At 55.4% G+C, this 19,677-nt stretch overlaps 2 protein-coding genes across 5 annotated transcripts in view; both read left to right on the plus strand.

The window, feature by feature from the left end:
* Nucleotides 1–3,080, plus strand: part of BRCC3 (BRCA1/BRCA2-containing complex subunit 3) — a 29,689-nt gene extending 26,609 nt beyond the window's left edge. The window contains exons 7-8 of the mRNA XM_001368974.5: nt 921–964; nt 2,839–3,080. Coding sequence (XP_001369011.2) covers nt 921–964; nt 2,839–2,990 — 196 coding nt within the window. The 3' untranslated portion in view covers nt 2,991–3,080. The remainder of the gene's footprint in view (nt 1–920; nt 965–2,838) is intronic.
* Nucleotides 3,081–7,106: 4,026 nt separating this feature from the next.
* The window catches only part of VBP1 (VHL binding protein 1), a 50,496-nt gene continuing 37,925 nt past the window's right edge, over nt 7,107–19,677 (plus strand). Inside the window, exons 1-10 of one of the 4 annotated variants that reach the window (XM_056808860.1) lie at nt 7,107–7,674; nt 9,350–9,492; nt 10,294–10,369; nt 11,467–11,569; nt 11,965–12,058; nt 12,979–13,090; nt 13,942–14,048; nt 15,214–15,255; nt 16,324–16,409; nt 19,476–19,599. In XM_056808860.1, coding sequence (XP_056664838.1) covers nt 7,545–7,674; nt 9,350–9,492; nt 10,294–10,369; nt 11,467–11,569; nt 11,965–12,058; nt 12,979–13,090; nt 13,942–14,048; nt 15,214–15,255; nt 16,324–16,409; nt 19,476–19,599 — 1,017 coding nt within the window. In that variant the 5' untranslated portion in view covers nt 7,107–7,544. The remainder of the gene's footprint in view (nt 7,675–9,349; nt 9,493–10,293; nt 10,370–11,466; nt 11,570–11,964; nt 12,059–12,978; nt 13,091–13,941; nt 14,049–15,213; nt 15,256–16,323; nt 16,410–19,475; nt 19,600–19,677) is intronic. The other 3 variants (XM_056808859.1, XM_056808858.1, XM_056808857.1) reach the window with 3 other exon arrangements.

The following is a 19,677-nucleotide window of genomic DNA, read 5'->3' on the forward strand; positions in this document are numbered from 1 at the left end:
AAAGGAAGGAGCTATCTGGGGGCAATTTCCAGGAGTTTGGAGGGGCTGGACTCCAAGGGAGGGGTGATGCAGCAGGGTGGGCCAGGTCCACCACCAGTTTGTCCTTTCTTGACCCCACTGAGGGTTCTCGACCCATTCCTCCTCCCTGGCACCTTCTTGCTTCTCTCCCTGGGTGAGGCCTCTATTCTCCCCCTAGGCCTGCCTTACCACCCTCTGAAAACCCCTGTACTCCTGTTTTCCAGAGCAGAGATTTCTCCTTTGGCTTCCTGACCCTTGCACTCCTGTGGGTCTCAGTCCTTCAAGATCATTCTTACCTTCTTCACTGCCATCAAGGCTCCGGGGAAGAGGACCCCCCCCCTCCTCTCCTTTCCTCGTGTCTCTCCAGGCAGAGCACCCCAAGTCCTTTCCTTCCTAGCCTGAGGCTCCATTCTCTTCCTATCTGCTGCTTTCCCCCTGCTGCCCACAGCTCCGCCAGGTCTCCCCATCTTTAGGAACCCTTCTTCACTTCTAACTCCACTGTCCACTCAGGATATCACCCAACTCCCCCAATCCTGGGCTCTCCATGTCTCCCCCATGCCCTTAACATGGCTTGGGTGGCAATCAGGACCCCCCAGGGACAGTCTTGATGAAGCAGGCACCACAGAAGAGCCAGAGGGAGGGCATTTGGAGGAAGGGGCATCCTTCCCCCTGGAAGAGGAGACAGTCAGCAGGGCCTGGATTGAAGTTGCCCACTGGGCCGGATTGGCCTTGTAACCCTGGGCATCTCTGAGCTGGTGCCTGCTGGCAGCTCCATAAAATGCAGTAAAGTCATAGCTCTGAGCCAGAGAAGGGACTTGCTCATGCTTGAGGCCTGCCCAAGGGGAGCCATTGTTGTTCCCCAGAGAAGCCCAGTCACTAACACAGACTCTGCTTCCCTCTAGCCTCACCCATCTGGATGCAGTGACCAAGATTCACAATGGCTCTGGTAAGTACCTTGCTGGGCAGTGTGAGGCCAGCACAGCTTCTTGGAGACGCACTCTCCAGGCAGGGTGGCTCATTGCTCTCTTGTTAAATGACCTGGCTGGCACCAAGAAGGTAGCCCTCACCTCCTGCCTGAGAGGCTGGCCAGCCAGCTGCCTCTGAATGGGAGGCTGCCCTTGGGTGAGGGCAGGCCTCCACTCAGGGGCCCTCTGGCTTTCTCTAGAAAAGGACACGGTTGCTCAGAGTCCTAAGGCTTAGACCCAGAAGACATTGGGGGCAAATAGATCATTTGTATGGAGATGCATCGGCTTTTGGATGCAGACGTCCTTTAACAGAGATGGGAGGTGGGGAGACAGATGGACATGGTGTCAGGAGGAGACAGAGACGTAGGGGAGCAGAGATCCAGGAATACCCTTTAAAATCAAATCCCATTTGAAAATGGGGTTACCATGAGAGTCAGTCCCGTTTTTCTGAGCCCATATGAGGTACAAGTGAAAGTTGTCGTCGTCTCCCTCCCATCTCAGGGAGTGGGGTACCCCATACATATCCCCAGGAAGGAAGGAGCAGAAAGCTGGAGGACTGAGGGTGGCCCTGCCCAACCAGAATGCTCCAGTGCATGGAGGTCAGAGGACAGTCAGCAGTCAGTCAGATTTGCAGGGAAATCAATTTTGTTAGGAGTAATAGGAGATACAGGGCTTTGTCCCATTGTCGTCGTTGTCCACCCCCCGACTTTGGAAGAGCCTTAAACATCCCACAGAGGCTGGGAGGACACATTTCAGACTGTGGAGCAGGGAAATGACCCATTCAGCCCCGGGGCCCCAAGGATGCCCTTCTGGAAGCTGTGTGAAGGCTGGATGGGGGCGAGGAGACATGGGCCAGGGAGCCAGGACAAAGGGAGTGAGATCTGGGGCTGAAGGAGCAGAGGAGATGGGGACCGAGAGTCAGCAAACCTATTTTCTCTGTCTCCCCCTCTCTGTGTTTCTCCTGTTCTCCATGTCTCTGTCTTCCTAGTTCCCCATTGCCTCTAGAATCAAATAATTGTCTTCTATTTGGCCTGGAAAAACCTTCCCAGGATGCCTTGAGTGGGGCTTTGCAGGCCAGGCTGACCGTCTCCCAGCTGTGGCCTGCTGTTGTTGATAGCATTGTCCTCCTCCTTTAGGCCTTGGCAGAGGCCATCTCTTGTGCTTGGTCCCCTCCCCTCCGATAGGCTTGCCTCATTATCTCCTTCCAGAAGCCTCTTGTGCTGCCCCACATCCCTAGGGACTTCTTTGTGACCATGTGGAAAAAGTGCGCTTCTGGAGGCCGAGAGGAGAGCATGGCCCTTTTGGTGTGATGTCCACCGACCCAGGCGGGGGAGGGGGGGAGTGGGTGGGTGTCTGTGTCGATGTCTATACACTGGCTAAACCTCCTCCTCTGGTGGGCCTCAGGCCCTTGGAGTTCATTCCTGCCCCCTGCCAACACCCAAGCTTAAGGGGGGGCACTTCCCTTCTTCAGCATGTGCTTGTTTTGCTAGAGGGTGAGGGAAAGGACAGTGGGTTGTGGTGTGCCTGCCACAGGGCCCCCAGGGGATCCCTGACTTTGGAATGCTGGGCACTCAACAGGGGCCTCCCTGAAGTTTCCTTCTCCCTAACTGCCACCCCCACCTCCAACTCCCCTAGCTTACTGGCTTACTCTCTTACTCTCTTACTCTCAGGAGGCCCAGGTCCAACTTGGGTCAAAGAGGAGGAGGATGAAATTCTGATAGGTACAGCAGTTTTTAAATAGTGATCAATCTCTGTGTCTCTCTTCTCGGTCTCTACTGTCTGTCTCCAACTCTCTCTCTCCCTCCCTCCCCACCCCTCCTCTTGGTGTTGTCCCTGTGTTTCTTTTCCTTTGAAGTGTTCACCAAGAACTTGTGCAACCAGATGTCGGCCATCAGCGGCCCCCTCATGCAGTGGCTGGAGGACAGGCGGGATTACAACCGGAAGCTTCTGGTGGAATTAGAGGAGGAGAAGAAAGCCCTAGAGGAGGAGCTGGCCAGGCTGGAATGAGGCCGCTGGCAGCGTGGCACAGCAGAGGCAGAGGCAGAAGTAATGCCCTGGATAACTAAATAAATAAACCAATAAATTTGCATGGAAGAACCTTGGCTGCCGTGCCTCTTTGTGTGCATGTGGCCCTCGCTCCAGCTCAGGCATTCCTTTGCTCAGTGGAAATGGGAAATGGGATTCTCTGGTAGGATCAAAGGGGCAGCCAAGCTGGGTGGCCCAGTGGAGAGAAAACCAGATCTGGAGTTGGGCGGTCCTGGTTCCCATGTAGCCTCAGATGCTTCCTAGTTAGTTATGTGAGCCTGGGGAAGTCCCTTCACTGCCTCACTTTCCTTATCTGTAAAATAAGCTGGAAGTCACTCTGGTTTCTGCCAAGAAAATCCCAAAGGAGGCCTAAAAAGGAGTCTGGACTTGACTGAATTTCCTGGATGGCACCAACAAGTGTTCTGTGGCCTGCTTCCTGTTAAAGCATTGGAGATGTCTCCTTCTATAGCAGCAACTACAGCTCAAAGCATCCTTTTCTTTAACGGGTTGCTAGGTTCTTGGGCACATAGGTAAATCTGAATGGCCAAGGCATAGACCAGATGGAGGCTGGCCCAGGGCATGCTGGGGATTAGACAGGAAGATGGCTTCAATGTTTATAACTTAGGGGTTCTCAAGCCCGTGAGGTGGTGGGCTATTGTCTCTACTTTCCAGATGAGGAAACCAAGGCTTTGAGGTCAAACAGCTTGTTGAAACTCCTGTAACTAGTAAATGTGGTAGCGCTGGAGTCCCGAGTCCATCCACTCTGCCAAGCTGCCTCTGCCCTGCTGTGGTTTATCGGTAATAGTTCTCAGGAAAAAAAGCAGGAACGAAGAGGGAAACAAATAGAATTTCCTCAGAGTATCAGCAAATTGTAGCCCCAAAGATCTAAGGAAGAAGCCAACCCACTCCTTGCACAGGTGAGGACACTGAGGCCTAGATAGCGGAGTGTGTTTTTCCCACAGTCACCCAAGAAATGGTCGAGAGACAGGAACTCGGTAGAAAGGAAGGTTCTAGAATAAGAAATGGAAAGGCAAAGGGGACGTCAGAGACCAGCTGGGGGGTGCCACAGTTCATAGAGCCCTAGCCTGGAATCAAACGGAATCCAGCTGTTATTCTACCTTTCTGTGCCTTAGTTTCCTTCTCTGTAAAGTGATAATGGTAGCACTTTCCCCCCCTGACGTGAGGATCTACTGAGATCATAGTCCTAAAGTGCTCAGCACAAGGCCTGGTGCCCAAGAGTACCTTAAAAACATCAACTGTTATTTCTGTTGTCATCTGAGCCAATCCCATGATTTCATGGTTTGCTCTGACTCTAAACCCAGGGCAGCTTCTCCAGCACTCACCTTTGGGGACGGCTAGACTAGAACCAAGCATCCTACCCTTCTGGCTCTGCTGTTTGCCACCAAGACTGGTCATGTACGGATAGAGATTTGGGTGCCATCTGTGTAATGGGACGACTTGAAGTCCTTCGAGGAGTGATTGGGATCCAAGGCCAGCTTGGATAAGGGGTAAGAGGAGGAGCCCCCGAAGGACTGGCAGAGAGAGAGGGTGAACTGAATGTCCAGCCAAGCTTCCCACTCAGGCAATCCGAGGGAGACAGAAAAGTCTGCTTTTGCCTAGTGGGGGCTGTTCCTGGGGTATGGAGAGGCCCCAGATCTGGGTCAGGTGGCAGTGGGGTGTTCGATACTGACAGCTCTTACTCTCTGCTCTTGGGAGGAGATCCCAGATCACACTGAGGAGGAGGCCTGTGCTGTGTGTGTGTGTGTGTGTGTGTGTGTGTGTGTGTGTGTGTGTGTGCGCGTGTGCACATATCTGTCTGTCTCTCTTTCTCTCAGGTGGGGGGGTGGTCCTATCCCAGTCTTGAGCTTGCAGAATACTCATGGGGCACAAAACACAAACCAATGGAGAGTCTGCAGCCCTGTGGCTCTGAACCAATGGAAGAAAATCTTCTGGCTCTCCATAACTGCCATCAGAGTCAATCTATTCAAATTCCAAGCAGGAGGGCAAGATGGAGTTGGGACCGCACTTAGCCCTGAAGACAGCTGCTGCTGAAGTGGGGTAGCCCACTGGAGCGGCAGCAGGAGCCAAGAGTACACCACTCCACCCTCACCAAGAAACAAGGCGGGAAGTCGGTGCAGAAATGAGCAAAGAAAAAGTGCCTGTCATTCCGCCATCCATCTGCCAGTGGCTTCGAGAGCCTGCGATGGGTCTCTGTGTGAGTTAAAGACTAGAGGGATCATGGCACCAAGCCAGGGGCTCTGGTGCTGGCCATGCTCCTCTTCCGTGGCCCTGTTTATAAAGACAAGGAAAAACAAGAAACACATCTGAAGAAGAAAGACACCCCTGGCTAAAAGAAGCTGCACACAGACAACCTGCTAGGCCTTGGCCAAATAAATACAAACCAAACCCCTTCTTTAAGAGCTCTGATCGATGTGTTGACCAACCTGATTCTGGCCAGAGGTCCTGTGATGAAGGGTGCCTGTGGCTTGGGGATAGAGAGCTGGGCCTGGAGTCAGGAAGACCTGAGTTCAAATTTCACCTTAGACACTAGCTGGGGGAACCCTGGGCAAGTCACTTAACCTTGTCTGTCTCAGTTTCCTCATCTGGAAAATGAGCCAGAGAAGGAAATGGCAAAGCTCTCAGTATCTTTGCCAAGAGAGCCCTAAGAGGGGTCCCGAAGAGTGGGGCACAAGTGAACCTGGGAAGGGAGGCCTGAGACCAAAAGTCACTGGGCCGGAGGGTGTATGGTGACCTTGGAGAAAGTACCTGTAAGGCAAAATCTTGGGCGTTGAGACTAAATGACAAAAGGATCATCAGGCAGTTTGTGGCTGGTGAGGCAGCACAGACCATTGGCATTGACTCCTTTTGAGGAGCGTGGAAGTGAAAAGAAGTGGAGGAGGGGGCACTAGCCTGAAGGCTACCTAGGACCATGCAAAGGTTTGAAGCTAGAGGGCAAGTAGTTAATGGGGTGGGGAGCAGTGGCAGGAAGGAGCAAAGAGGAAACAATCCAGGACCTTGTGGGGTTCCCTTGAATCCAACAGTCCAGCAGGGGGTCTCCACTGTGTCTGTCCAGCCAGTGCTTCTTGGCCCATCCTCACAGCAGTCTTGAGCGGGCTATCTTATTCTTATCCTCATTTTACAAAGGAGGGAACTGAGGCTGGGGGCATCAGCGACTTGCTCAGGGTCATCTGGCTGGGTAGGGATGGAGGCCTCCTCTACCCCAGCCCACAGCCTGGCTTTTGGGAGCTCACCGGCTTTTGGGAAAGGGCTGAAAACACCCCGTTCAATGTTGGCGCTCTCTTCTGGGCCAGTAACTTCCGGGGCTGTCGGTGGGTCTTAAATAGGTCTCTGGTACTCAGGGCTGTCCTGCAGAGGGGTTCAGGGGCCCCCATTGCTAAGGCCTGGCTATTCTTGCAGTACCCTTGGCCTGCCCAGTGGGCGCCCCAGTACTTTGGGGCTGTCTCTGTTTGGCTAGGGTGAGGGGCGGGTTGGGGGGTTGGCAGCGAGCCGGGGCTCTTTCCTCGGTGGAAGTATCTCGGTGGGGAAAGTGACGCGGCCCGAGGCTATAAAGTAGGGCATGGGGCCATTCGCAGTACAGGACGGCCTCGCCTGCCTTTATTGCTGGATGGCAATAGGGAAGCTCCACGAAATGTGGCCTATTTTGCCAGGCTGGGTCGCCCGAAGTGGGCAGAAGGGGGCGGAGCTTCCCGTCCTCGAGTCGAGGCGGGCTTGCGTGCTCCGAGAAGAATTCGTGGGTGCTTCCAAGGAAGGGGCGGGCGGGGGACGCCGAAGGAAAGGGCAGCCCCAGCGAGGCCATGCGAGCATGCGTGCTGCTCTCCAGCCCTCTTTGTTTTGGGACTCCTGAACAAGCTCTCGGCCGAAAGGAACCCACGCGGGCTCGAGCCAGCCGACTGTTCACTTCAGCTAGAGCGTTTCCACCTGGGAACTCAGCTACGGGTCCCGGGAGGGGCGGGGCGGGGCGGGGCGAGGGCTCGCCGAGGGGCGGGCTGAGAGGGGAAAGTGCTGGAGACTGGCAGTGAAAACGGCCCCCGCCCCGCCCCCGTCCCCCCCCCCCCCCCGGGCTCCTTAACCTTTTGCCGCCCGCGTCGTGGCTCGGGCACTAGCCGTCGAGGAGCGCCCAGGCCCCGAGAGCAGCTCGAGGCCCTCGACCAACCAGCGGCCGCGCCTCGACGGCCCCCAACGGCGGCCCCCGGCGTTCCAGGACGCGCAGCCGGCGGAGGCGGTGGTCGCCATCTTAGGGAGGTGGGCGCGCTCTGACAGGCCGAGCCAACGATCGGTCGGCCTCCCGGAGGCTTCCCTACTGCCAGGCCGCCGGACATCCCGTTAGTCCCGTCTGGCGGCGGGAGGCGGGGGCGGGGCGCGGCGGCGGCAGCGGCGGAGGCAGCAGGAGCAGCAGCAGTGGCGGCCCCGCCCCACCCACGGCCTTGGTCCCAGCTCCGCCCCTGGGCCCGCCCCCGGCCCCGGCCCGTCGCCCAGCGGGGGACACCCCGGGCGGCCGCCGGGTAGCTAGGCACGATGTCGGGCCAGTCGCTCACCGACCGGATCACGGCCGCACAGCACAGCGTCACGGGCTCGGCCGTGGCCAAAGCCGTGTGCAAGGCGAGCACCCACGAGATGATGGGCCCCAAGCAGAAGCACCTGGACTGTGAGTAGGAGCCCCTACCCCCTCTCCTGCAGCCCCGCCCCCACCCGGCCGCGACCCCCGCCCCGCGTGCCCACCGAGGGGGCAGCTAGCCCGTGGGCGGGGGCCGGGGCCCGGGGCTGGGGCGGGCCGGGCCGGGCCAGAGCCAGAGCCAGGCAAGCTACTTGTTTGAATGTTTGCTGGGATGCAGAGCGGAGGACTGGACAGAGGGAGAAAGAAGCTGAGGTGCAGGTGGTGGGGAGAGCCGGGGTTCGAACCCCGCAGTAGCCGTCTTCCTTCACACTCTGAACCTCACATGACCTTGGGCTAGTCCCTTGCTTGCTCTGGGCCTCGGTGCCCTCCTCAGTGGGGCTGGCTGGGAAGGTGCTCCACGACCCTTGCTGACTCTAGGAGGCTCTGACTGGGAGTGGGTGGCAGGGAACCCCTGAGGCTCCTTAGCCATCAGAGCCATGTTTTGCACCCTTCCCTAGCAGGGGGAAGGTCACACCCGGTGCTGAAGAAGGGTGCCCTGCCACCTCTTAATAGAGAATCCCAGAGCCAGGCAAGTCCCCAAGATCTTAGTCCTCTTGGGACTGGCCTGCCCTGGGCACAGCAGCAGTGGCCAGCACCCACCCCTTCCAGAGTGCTCGCTCACTGTTCCCCTCATGGCTGGTCAGCTCCGCTCCGGAAGGAGCAGGCCGGGGGCAGAACTCAGGGCTCAGGCCAGACCCAGGGTGCGAGCCAAAGACTGCATTTGGGCCACGTTGCTCCCAGCATGCTTCCAAGATCTTCCCAGACTTCCTTTAGCTGGGTGGCCCCTCCCTCTGCCAGCACGTGGCACCACCAGTGTGTCTTCGCTGCTGGGCTTGGGAATGGGGTGGGCAAACAACGAGCCTCTAGGCCCTGCACTTGAAGTAGAACTAAGGGCTCTTGCATGTCTGACTGTGAAAGAAGGCCCTCCCAGCCACTGGATGCCACCATGCCCAAGTGACTGAAGGCCATTGGGCTCAGACCCTGCTTCTTCTGGAAGCCTGCTCTTCGAAGCCCCAGCCCCTTGGTGCTCCCCTCAGGGCTCGGAGGCCATGCCTGCCCTCTTCCTTGATTGGCCAGGCTCTCCAGAGTTCCTCAGAGCCTCTGGTGGGTGGGCAGCCAGTGGCCCCTTCCCGTTGCCTCCAGCTTGACAAGCCCATCTTTGACCATAAGGCCTGCCTGACTTGGTATTCCCGGGATCCCCTGCCCCTGGAGGTGAATGGGACTTTGCCTCCTTGACTTAGAGCTTTTCTCTCGGAAGTCTGGATTCTCCTGGCAGACCCCTGGAAGGGAACACTGAGCTCTCCGGAGGCCTTTCTTCCACTCTAATTCAAACCCAGATTATGTGCGGTAGTGTCCTTCTCCCACTGCACCCCCCACGGGTTGCCACATACCACTCTGGCCAGATCGGGGACTGTCACGTTAGTAGGCCAAGGGCAAAGAGAATGGAGGAAGCCCTGCCTTGTGGGTGTTCCCCAGCTCCTTTCTTCAGAGAACAGAACCTAGAACAGCCAGGAGCCTGATGGTGCGGGCAGCTCAGAGCCACAGAGTGGCACTTGGGGCACTGTCCAGAACCCCAGGATGGCCGTGGACACCTGCCTGCCCTCAGGCTATGGCAGTTATGGCGAGCCAGGGACTGGCTCCATCATGTTTCCTCTTTCTCCTTTAGACCTGATCCAGTGCACGAACGAGCTAAACATGAGCATACCCCAGCTAGCTGACACCCTCCTGGAGCGCACGGCCAACAGCAGCTGGGTGGTGGTCTTCAAGGCTCTGATCACGGCCCACCACCTCATGATGTATGGCAATGAGGTGAGGTTCAGAGCCTAGTGCGGTGACCCCCCTCACCCTTTACACTGTTCCCTGGTGTTGGGAATCCATCCTGGGGGGCATGATGGCTTCCATGACCGTCTAGGGAGGGACTCCCAGGGAGCAGCAGGACTGGGGGCAGCCCCTGGTTCTTTTGCTCTCTGTGCATATTACAGCACTGACTCTCTGGGGCCAGACCTGGGCTTGCCTCCCTCTGGTGAACCCCAGTAGAGGAAAGCCTTCTCCAGGTGCAGGCGACATTGTCAGAGTGGCCCAGGGACCTTGGCCTGGGGGTGCAGGGTCAGAAGCCCTCTGTGCACCAGAGGTGGTGCTGGGCATTCTGGCTTCCCCAAGGTGGCTGGAAGGCAATCTGTTGCTCCTGTGGAGGCTGCTCTGGAGTTGGCCCTTTCTCTCTTCCTCCCAACTTTGTTTGGCTCTCTTCTTTCCCTTGTGCGTTTCCATCTGACAGGACCAGACTCTTCCTCTCCCAAAGTTTTCGGGAACAGAATTGGGGGCAGGGGATGACTCGGGAATAGCTGAGAGGGGATGGTGGTGCAGCCTGAAGGCCCAAGGGAGGAAGGTAGCCTGTGGGTAGATGGGAAGTAGGGCAGATAAGGGCAAGCACCTTTAGGGGGCGCCCTCTGAGCGGGGTGGGGGGGTGGGGCAGGGAGGATGAGTTCTAACTTCTTGCTTGGACCAGATCAAAGGTATAGGGAACCTGAATGGGCCCCAAACTCAACCCTAACTCCATTCTGTCTGAAAGAAAGAGACTAACATCAGCTTCCTGGCCCTTTGGACCCACAGCGGTTCATGCAGTACCTGGCATCACGCAATAATCTGTTCAACTTAAGCAACTTCCTGGACAAAAGTGTCATCCAAGGTAAGAACAATGCTGGGGGGGGGGTGGGGGGGAGATGGGCCAGGATGATGATCAGCCCAGGTTCTGCGTATCGTGGCAGCGGGGAGCTCTCAAAGCATGGTCACTTAGATTGCCACCATGGTGCATGGATGCTCGAATTCTGTGGGTGGACCAAAAGCACAAACCCAGAGGAGACGAGATCCAGGGCCAGCACGTGAGTGGGGTGGGGGACACCAGCTAGAGCTCCCACGAGGACAGGGAGCAAAGAGGCCAAATGAGGCTGCACAAGGGGAGAGGCACCCAGCAGAGGGCACATCCTGAAGGGCTACTCCTTGGCCCTTGGGTGGCCCAAGGCAATAGATGGCCATTGGTCCTCTAGACAAACACTCCAAGCCGATTGGCCTCCAGTCAGTGCAGATCACTAGGTGAGCTCTGAGGCTCATGTCTGAAGCACATTTGTCTGTCTCGAAATACCGGTTTTACTTTTGAGAAGAGAGTGCACCATGTTTGGTTCTTGAAGAGTTCTCATTTTCCAAATAAGTGATGGGACAGTTGGAAAAAGAAAGGCTCCTCTTGGCTCTCAAGTTGCTGGGGACATCCCTGAGGCCAGGGCAAACCCAGCTCCTTTCCTAGAGCTTATAGCCCTCATCATTGCCACAGGATGATGTCCAATCTCACCCATCCGTGAATCTGCCAGTGGGGTAGAGTGACAGAATCGTGACCCAAGGGCCAGGAGGGCACAGACCTCTGACGAGTCTCCATCACCTTCTCTGCAAAAGGAAAGGGCAGCTTGGGGCCCATCATCCTGTCACGGTGGCTTGCTGGGGCTGAGTGGCTCAGGTGTCATCCTGCATGACTCCGAGATGGCCTCCAGGAGCCCCTGGGGCTTTTGGCCTCTCAGCTCCTGTGGCCCCAGGAAGATCTCAAGGCTTTGCGAGGCTTTCCAAGGGGGCCTTTGTCTGAGAGTTATTCCAGCCTGCTCAGCCCTACCTGATTGCCAGCTCCGGGCTTGGCCGTTTGGGTCAAGGACTGGACGACGGCATAGAACTTGTCTTTAGCGTACAAGAAGCAGAAATGGGACTGACTGGCAGTAATAACCCAGTTGTCTCTGTTGTCAGGTTACGACATGTCTACCTTCATCCGGCGCTACAGCAGATACTTGAACGAGAAAGCCCTTTCCTACAGACTGGTAGCTGTTGACTTCACCAAAATGAAGAGGGGGTCAGTAAGCATTTTTAGGGTTTAAAAAAGAAAATGGAGCCATGTGGCTGGGTCTTGCCATATCATAGTTTTCCCAGAGCATCGTCAGTTTCCAAGAGGCAACAGGGATTTCTTCTGTGCAGCTCTCCTCTGGCATTTGGGCTTCAGTGGGACCTGTGGGGACCTTCTGGCTTCAGGCCAGATGCCCTTCCATGTGCTTGATGCTCCCTTCTGAGAGGCCGTCTCAGCTGCGGGGTACAACCCCATGGTGGGTGGCATGCCAGCCTCCATGGCGGCAAATGTCTCCCTGCCAAAACGCTGAGACCTTGCAGCCTGACCAGGAGAGCATCTGCCCTTCGGAGCAGTAAGTGTGCTCAGGGCTGGTGTACACACGTGGCTATGATTTGTCTTTGCAGGTCTGATGGAGTCATGAGGACCATGGGTACTGACAAGCTCTTAAAAACCCTTCCAGTTATCCAGAACCAGCTCGACGTTCTGCTGGATTTTGACGTGAGAATTTTCTTTTTCAAAATACCTTTGAATCGCTTTCCTTTGCTTTCACCTCACCTCAGTTTCTCCCTGTGAGATCCCCACCTTGCCAGCCCATAGAATGGAGACATTTTTTGCAAAACCCTCGAACCTTTCATCTTGGAATCACCAGTGTATATTGGTTCTAAGGCAGAAGAGTGGTGAGGGCTGGGCAGTTTGTGGCTAGGAGGTGTCTGAGGCCCGATTTGAACCCAAGTGCTCCCAGCTCCAAGCTTATTGACCTAGCTGCCCCCACTGCCTTTTTTTTTAAGAAGAAGAAAAGGAAGTCGGCGTAACATTGATCTGGTGAAAGAATTGGACAATGTGCCCAGTTCCACAGTCTTCTTCCTAATTTCCTGACATTCACGCGGGCTCGTTGCATGGTGTGTGGAGTTTTTTTTGGCCCTCCCATGGTTATAATTCTTGTGTATGCTGTCCCATGGGCCCTGTTGATTTTCCTCCACATCACTCTTTCCAGGCTGCTCTGGATTCATCATCCATTTCACTTCTTACAGTGTGTGTAGCTAGACCTAGCCACTCCTCCAACAATAGACATACACTTCGCTCCCAGTTTTTGGCTACCCCCAAAAGTGCTGCTATGTTTTTGTGGGTGCATTTCTTTTGGTCGGTGGCCTCCTTAGGGTTCCAGGCCAAGTAATGGAATCTCTGGGGCACACAGTGGACATCATGGCCACTCGCTTTGCCCAATTCCATGTTCCTCTCCCAAAGAACTGTCCTGACCCTATGTGAGCCCCACTCCCATTCCCCAGTGGGCCCATCTCTCCCCACGGATGGGCAGTGGGCGGGATCTGACCCAGAGGGTCTTCTGTTTGCAAATGGAGATGAGGGGAGGAAGCTCTGGTCAGTCCCCTCCTGCCCATAGACTCCCCCCATCTCTACAGGCACACCCCAACGAACTCACAAACGGTGTCATCAGCTCAGCCTTCATGCACCTCTTTAAGGATTCCATCAGGCTGTTCGCGGCCTACAATGAAGGGATTATCAACCTGCTTGGTATGTTGCTCCTGTCCAGCAGGGTCAGGTCGGAGGGAGGAAGGGAGGAAGGGAGGGAGGCAGTTGCTTTTAGAATTCCTCAAGCTCCCATTGGATCCCTTTGCTTCAAGGCCATTCCCCCTCGGTTGGTGGAAGCCAAACTCCCCAGAGGTTGCCAAGGCCTTTGCTCATGGACAGAAGGGAGCTTTGCCAAGCCCCGAGGCATGACTTGGTCACACTGACACACTCATGCCCATTCTCAGGGGCTCCCCAGCAGACAGGAGGCAAGGCCTGAAGCCGGCCTTCCAAGGATCAGATCCAGCTCTTCCTTTTTTTAGGTACTGAGCGAAATTGCTCATCCCTTGGTGATTGGACCCCGGGTCCAGACTTACTCTTGGGTTGTCCAGGCTAGTTTTTCTGTGTTTTCAGCAATCAGTCAATTGTAGGCAATAGAGGCATGATGGCCAGAGGGCCAGATTGTGAGGCAGCTCCCAGCCCTGCCCTAGATGCCCGCCTGCTCCTTCAGCTCGATCACTTCAGGGCCTTGGGAGCTGCTCAGGAAAAGGCCTATGGCTCCAGAGGATGTCTCTGTGCCCATCTAGGCCTGTTTGGCCTCCAAAGAATCATGTTTGGCTTTCTTTGTGCAGCTTCCTGTCTAACCAGGGGTGTGAGGCGAGGTGGGCCAGGGACAATGGCAAGGCAGAAATGGCCCTCTGGGATGGGGGCAGGAGATTCCCTTGAGGAAGCTCCGTGCAAGGGAAGGACACCTCAGGCATGACCCTTCGCCTCAGCCCGTGCCTGGGGTTTTCCCAGGACTCTTCTTCCTGGCTGCCAGGGCTGGGGATGAGGGGGCTTTTGTCTCTTTGTTTCAGAAAAGTACTTTGACATGAAGAAGAACCAGTGCAAAGAAGGCCTGGAGAGTTACAAGAAGTTCCTGGGAAGAATGGCCAAATTGTCAGAGTTCTTGAAAGTTGCCGAGGTAATGTGGTGAGAGCCCTTCACCATGCTCTCTGTTCCTGTTTCCATAGCTGGCGGCCGTGAGGCTTGGATTCAGATCCCTCCTAGACCCTTACTGGCTGGCCAACTCTGGGCAGCCCCCTCTCCAATCCCTGCCAGCCCTGCTCCATGGCCTCAATTTCTGTTTCTAAACCTTTGTGGTGCCCGCTCCTAGGGGGTGGTCACGGGGGGGGGGGCAGATGAGCTCATACATGCCAGTCATTGGCATTGGCCCACTCCCAACATTCACTGTTGAATTCCTTGCTTTTAGAAAAATCATGTCAGACTGAGACTTGTATATCCCCTTCACTTCCACATCATGTCCTCCCCTGCCCAGAGAGACAAAAAAGGAAGTGGGTCGTACATAGCTGAGTGGCCAAGCCTGGCAGCAGGGGAGTGGCCAGTTGGAGGCTCGATCGGTTTCTGTCAAGGGTCGTGCCCATGATCTTTGCCACAACAGGATCCTGTGGCAGCACTTCCTCCCTGAGCTTCACCCTCGTCTCCCCCCGAGAATCCAAGCCTGCTTGCTTGGAGGGCCCAGTTGCCCTGTGGACCCTTGATGTCAACACAGGCGCTGAATTCTAGCCAGCCTTAACTTTGGCCCACTAGAGGAGTCTTACTGGGACAGTGACCCGATTCTACAGTTCTCCTCCACCAGGGTCTGGGCATCAGGGGTCAGGAACCCAAATCCGCACTCTTACCTGAGTCCACTCAGGGAAGCTGCACACTTCACCCCAAATACCGAGTGCCTCAGGAGGGCAGCGATGATGGTGAGGGGAGGTGGGAAAGGCCTTTTGGTGAAGCTGAGTCTTGAAAGGAGCTAGGGACTGTAAAATGCAGACTTTAGGAGGGGCAAGTTGTAGGAGATGGGAGGAGGTCAAAGGTAGGCAGCAGCCCACCAGCATGAGCCCGATGGGGAAGCATGGGGCACGGAGGCCTGCGAATCCCCAAAGAGAGAAGTTTGTATTTGAACCCCACGGTAGCGAGGAGGGCTGAGGAGTGAAGCGGGCTGCCTTTTGCATCGGAAACCCTCTTTGGACTGCTTCGGAGGGTGCTGGGTTTGGGGGACAAAAGGGAGGAGTCCTGGGGCCAAGCCTCCTCCAGTGGGTCACAATCCATCTTTTCTCTTGCCTCCCTCACAAATCCAGCAAGTGGGGATCGATCAGGCCGATATTCCAGATCTCACGCAGGTCAGTGGCCTTTGCTTGGCATGGATTTAGCCCAGGTACCCCCTGACATCTAGATGGCAGTGCTCGATTTCGTCACTTGCTTTGTGCAGCGGCCCAGAGTGACATGAGTTCGTGCAGGCCGGGCAGGGCTGTGATTCTGGTGAATTTCCTTCAGGCCCAAGGATGGTAGATGAATGGGCACTCTTAGGGCTCATGCTTGTCAGTCGGTCTCCTTTTCAGTCTCTCCATTAGTACACAGAACTCCCAGTGAGGAAAGGCCCTCTGCTAGCACCGCTTGTGCCTTGTCCCAGGTCACTCAGCCATTGGGGGTCAGAGGTGGGATTTCTGATGCTCGTGTTACCAAAGCTGCTTCTTGGTTAGCTATGTATGAGGGCAGAAAGTCCCAAATTCAAATCTGGCCAGAGACATTTCTTAGCTGTGTGGCCTCTCCCTGCCTCAGTTTCCTAATCTGTAATAATGTAATAATCCCTTCCCAGGGTTGGTGTGAGGCTCATGAGATTGAGACTGTAAAGCAGCTTGCAAATCTTCAGCTGCTCTGTCACTTGTTACCGTTATTCAATTCACATCATAATGTACCCAATGGCTATCAGGGCAATTATCATTTGTTATTATCGAAACCTATAGCTACGGCTTTCGAATTGATTCAAAGTATTGGTGCCAAGGCCTAGGTGATGGGGTTAAGTGACTTGCCCACAGTCACATAGCTAGGCAGTGGCCAGGACCAGATTGGGACCCAAGACCTCCTGTCCCTGGGCCTGGATCTCTATCCACTGAGCCTCCTGGCTGCCCCTGGGGGCGATGATTATTAATGAACAGGTCAGCCTTTAGTGAGAGGACAGCTCTGACCCTTGTTGTCTGTGGGGCCTCATCAGTCCTGCCAGTCCAACTCCCTGGCGTATGCAGAGCATGCTTGGCTACACAGGGCAGGTGGGTAGGGGAGCATCTGCTAGGGCCCTGGGGAGACAGACCCCTTCCAGGGTGTCTTCCCGGCCATGCGGAGAAGGATGGGTGGGGCTTTGTCTTTCCCAGTGGCCCCGCTGTGGTGAGTTCTCAGGTCTCTCCCTCTAGGCCCCGAGCAGCCTGTTTGAGGCACTAGAACAACACATGGCTTCCTTGGAAGGCCGCAAGACCAAGGAGCTCTTGGCTGCTTATAGGTAAGTGGCTATGTGCCTGCCTCAACTTACCTTTTCTCACCAAGTACCCCAGGCCCAGAAGGGAGGGAAGAGAAGGGACAGCTCTTTCCAGGGTCACCCAGGCCCCCTCTTGCCTTGAATCAACACTTCCCAAAGTGATATATTGCCCAGACACCTTCGTACTCGGGAACCAAGTCAAAGCTTGGACAATCAGTGCCAAGTCCCTTCTCCTGACTGAGCGAGGAGGAAGTGGGTGAATCTTTCCTTGATCCTGGCTGTTGGAGCGAGCTCCTATTTCCTGTCAGGAGGGAATATGTAGTCCATGAGGAGCCAGTTGAGGCACTCATGCCACAGAGAGCAGCTTCTAGAAGTTTTGGAGCTTAAAAGCATCTCCCTTACAGCAGTGACACAGAACCCTCCACTCCACTCTGTCTCTTTCTGTCCCTCTCTCTGGAACCCTTAGATTCTCTGTCTCCCCACCTTTCTCTCTTCCTGATCTCTGTCTGTCTCTCTCTCTTTCTCTCCTTCCCCCACTTTCTCTTTCCCAGTGTCTCTCTCCCTACCCATAGAATCCCTGATCCCTTTTCTCTCTCCCCTTTCTCATTCTTTTTTTCTTTCTGGGTCTCTCTTTCCACATGTCTCTGTTTCTCTCCAGGCTCCAAACGCATTCCCATAGGCCTTTCTCTGTCTCCTCCCATGTGTCTCACCACCTCTCAGTCCCCCAGACATCCTTCTTTCTCTCCTCCTCCCTATCCCTGCCTCCTTGCTCACAAGACCCTAGATCTCTCGCCTCTACCCTTTCTCTGTCCCTTCCTCTCTCTCCTCCCTCCTCAGACATCCTTCCGATCTCCCCCCCTTCTCTGTCCTTCCCTCTGTCTCTGACCCTCTCGACCCCCTCTGAACCTCTTCCCTTCTCTCTGTCTCTTCTTTTTTCTCTGTCTTGTCATCTCTCCCTCCCCACTTGCAGGACCCCAGATGCCTTTTTTCTTCCCTTCCCTCTTCCTCTCCATCTCTCGCTAACTGCTTCATGCCCGCTGTTCTTCTTCCTCTTTCTTTCTGTCTCCTCTTCCTCTATCACTCCATCCCCTTCTTCCTTCTTTTCCCTCTCTGTCCCTGCCTCTCTCCCCATTTCTCACTCTTTCCTGTCCTGTCTGTCGCTCTCTGTATCCCCTCACAGATCGCTGGGTCCCTTCCTTTCTCAGCATCCCCAACAAGCTTTCAGTTTCATGCTCCCAACCCACTCCACAACCCTCACCCCTTTCCCCAGTCTATTTCTTGGGACCCCCACTACTATAGACCCCCAGGCCCTTGTCTCTTCCTCTCCTCAGGCCCTTGAGTCTTTCTCTCATTCTTTTTGCCTGTCTTTCTTCTCTCCTCTCTATCTCTGTCTCTCCCTTTCTGTTGCTCTCCATCTCTCTCTTCTGTCCTCTCTCCTTTCTTTGTCTCTTTTCTCTCCTCCCTCTCCCTTCCCTCCCCTTTCTGTGTGTCTGTCTCTCTCCTCTCTGTCTCTCTCTTTTTTCTCCCTTCTTCCTCCCTCTCTCTCTTCTCTCCTCTCCTCTCTTTCTGTCTCTTTTCTCTCCTCTGTCTCTGCTTCTCCCTCCCCTCTCCCTCTCTGTCTCTCAATCTCTCTCTTCTCTCCTTTATCTCTGTTTTCCCTCTTTTCTTTTTCTCCATCCCTCTTTTCTCACTTCTCTCTACAATTACCACAGCAGGGATGGAAACCCATCGAAGAGCTGGTGAGCCAGCTTTGGGTGTCCATCATGGCTGCTCCCTCTCCTTTCCACTGACTGCAGGGCTCATTTGGGGGGAATCTCTTTGCCATGGGCACCTTCTTCAGTAAAAGTGGCCACAGCTACTTGTGCCTGTCCTCAGAAGTAGTTTGTGGTTGTAGCTGGAGGGTCAGAGAGAGAGGCACAATGACCTGGGTTACCAGCTGCTCACCCCTTGCCAAGCCACATAATCTCTTGGTGGTCCTGTGTGCCCATCTATAAAATGGGCTGCCTGCCTTGCTGGGTTGTAATTTCGTTTTGCACCCTGTAGAGCCCTCTATGTGGTGGAATGGCCTGCAGGGACCATGTTGCCCATAACAGGAAAGATGGAACTTTTGCCAGAGATCACAGGGTTGGTCAGGGACCTGGGTGGGACCTGGAGCCCTCCTGGAACCTGATGAGCTGGGCCTGGAGCTCAGGGGAGGGGAGATGAGGAAGGGGCTCCATCTACTCTTCTGTGCAGCCAGCAGCCCCATGTCATTTCTTCCAAAGCAGTCACCTACCCCCCACCAAGTGTCCTTGCCTTGGGAACCCTTGGGAGCAGTGAGGGGGCAGGGCAGGGCAGGTGGGGAGGTTCCTGGGCCTCACCAGGTTGAAGAGAGGGCTTCCAAGGGACTTTTGGTTGGTCAGAACGCCCCAGAATGGACCACATCGGTCCCTTGTAAGTACTAAGTCCCAGAGGTTCGAATTCTCTGAACTTAGGGAGTAGGATAGGCTGGGCATGGACCTTGTGAATTCTGGGACTCTCATCGGTTCCAGACCACTGGGCTCTTCTGCTGTGGCCCATCTGCAAGCTAGATGGCTTTTGGGTGAAAAGGCACCAAGCCCAAGACTTGCCAGCTTCCTTCTTCATCCTCTGGCTTTCCCCCGGCACTGAGGAGCCTCCAAAGCAAGGGAAGGTGGTGGTCGGACCTGTGGATGGCAATTGGGTAGCATAGAATGCCCCCCCAAAGAAGGATGAGAGGGGAGAACCTCAGAGACACTGACCAGCAAAGGAAAGAAAAAGGATGGCATGGGTGACTCGGATCCTTCCCTGCCCTTTAGAACACCACCAAAAAGTACTGTCCCAAGGCATCCAAGCGCAGCCCAGACTTGGTGCTTTGGGTGGCCAGCAGCGCCCAAGGCAGGTTTCCTCTGAGATGTCATCTCTTTATTTTGCGGTCCTCATCATTGCTGGGCTAGAGATTGGGGCTGGTGTGGGAGGGGGCAGGCCAAGTCACTGGTGCCTGGCCTTAGGTTGCCCATGCTGGTGAGCAACAGAGCCTGGAATGGCCTTGTGTTCAGAGTAAAACGTTCCTCCTGATCCCTTGAGTTACAGAATAAGCCATCTGCCCACTGCCATGTCCACACTTGCCAGCACCGGGAAGGCCATCAGCCAGGTTGTGGAGAAACAGAAAAAATATCCATTGGATGAAGACCTAGTCAAGTTACACACCAGGAAGGTAGGCTGGGCTCCAGGCAGAGACTTGCCTGCCCCATGCTGATTGGTTCTGGGCTCGGGCTGTGCCAGGGCTTTGGGG

The sequence above is a fragment of the Monodelphis domestica genome, chromosome X (genome assembly GCF_027887165.1).
Source record: "Monodelphis domestica isolate mMonDom1 chromosome X, mMonDom1.pri, whole genome shotgun sequence".
Classification (NCBI taxonomy): domain Eukaryota; kingdom Metazoa; phylum Chordata; class Mammalia; order Didelphimorphia; family Didelphidae; genus Monodelphis; species Monodelphis domestica.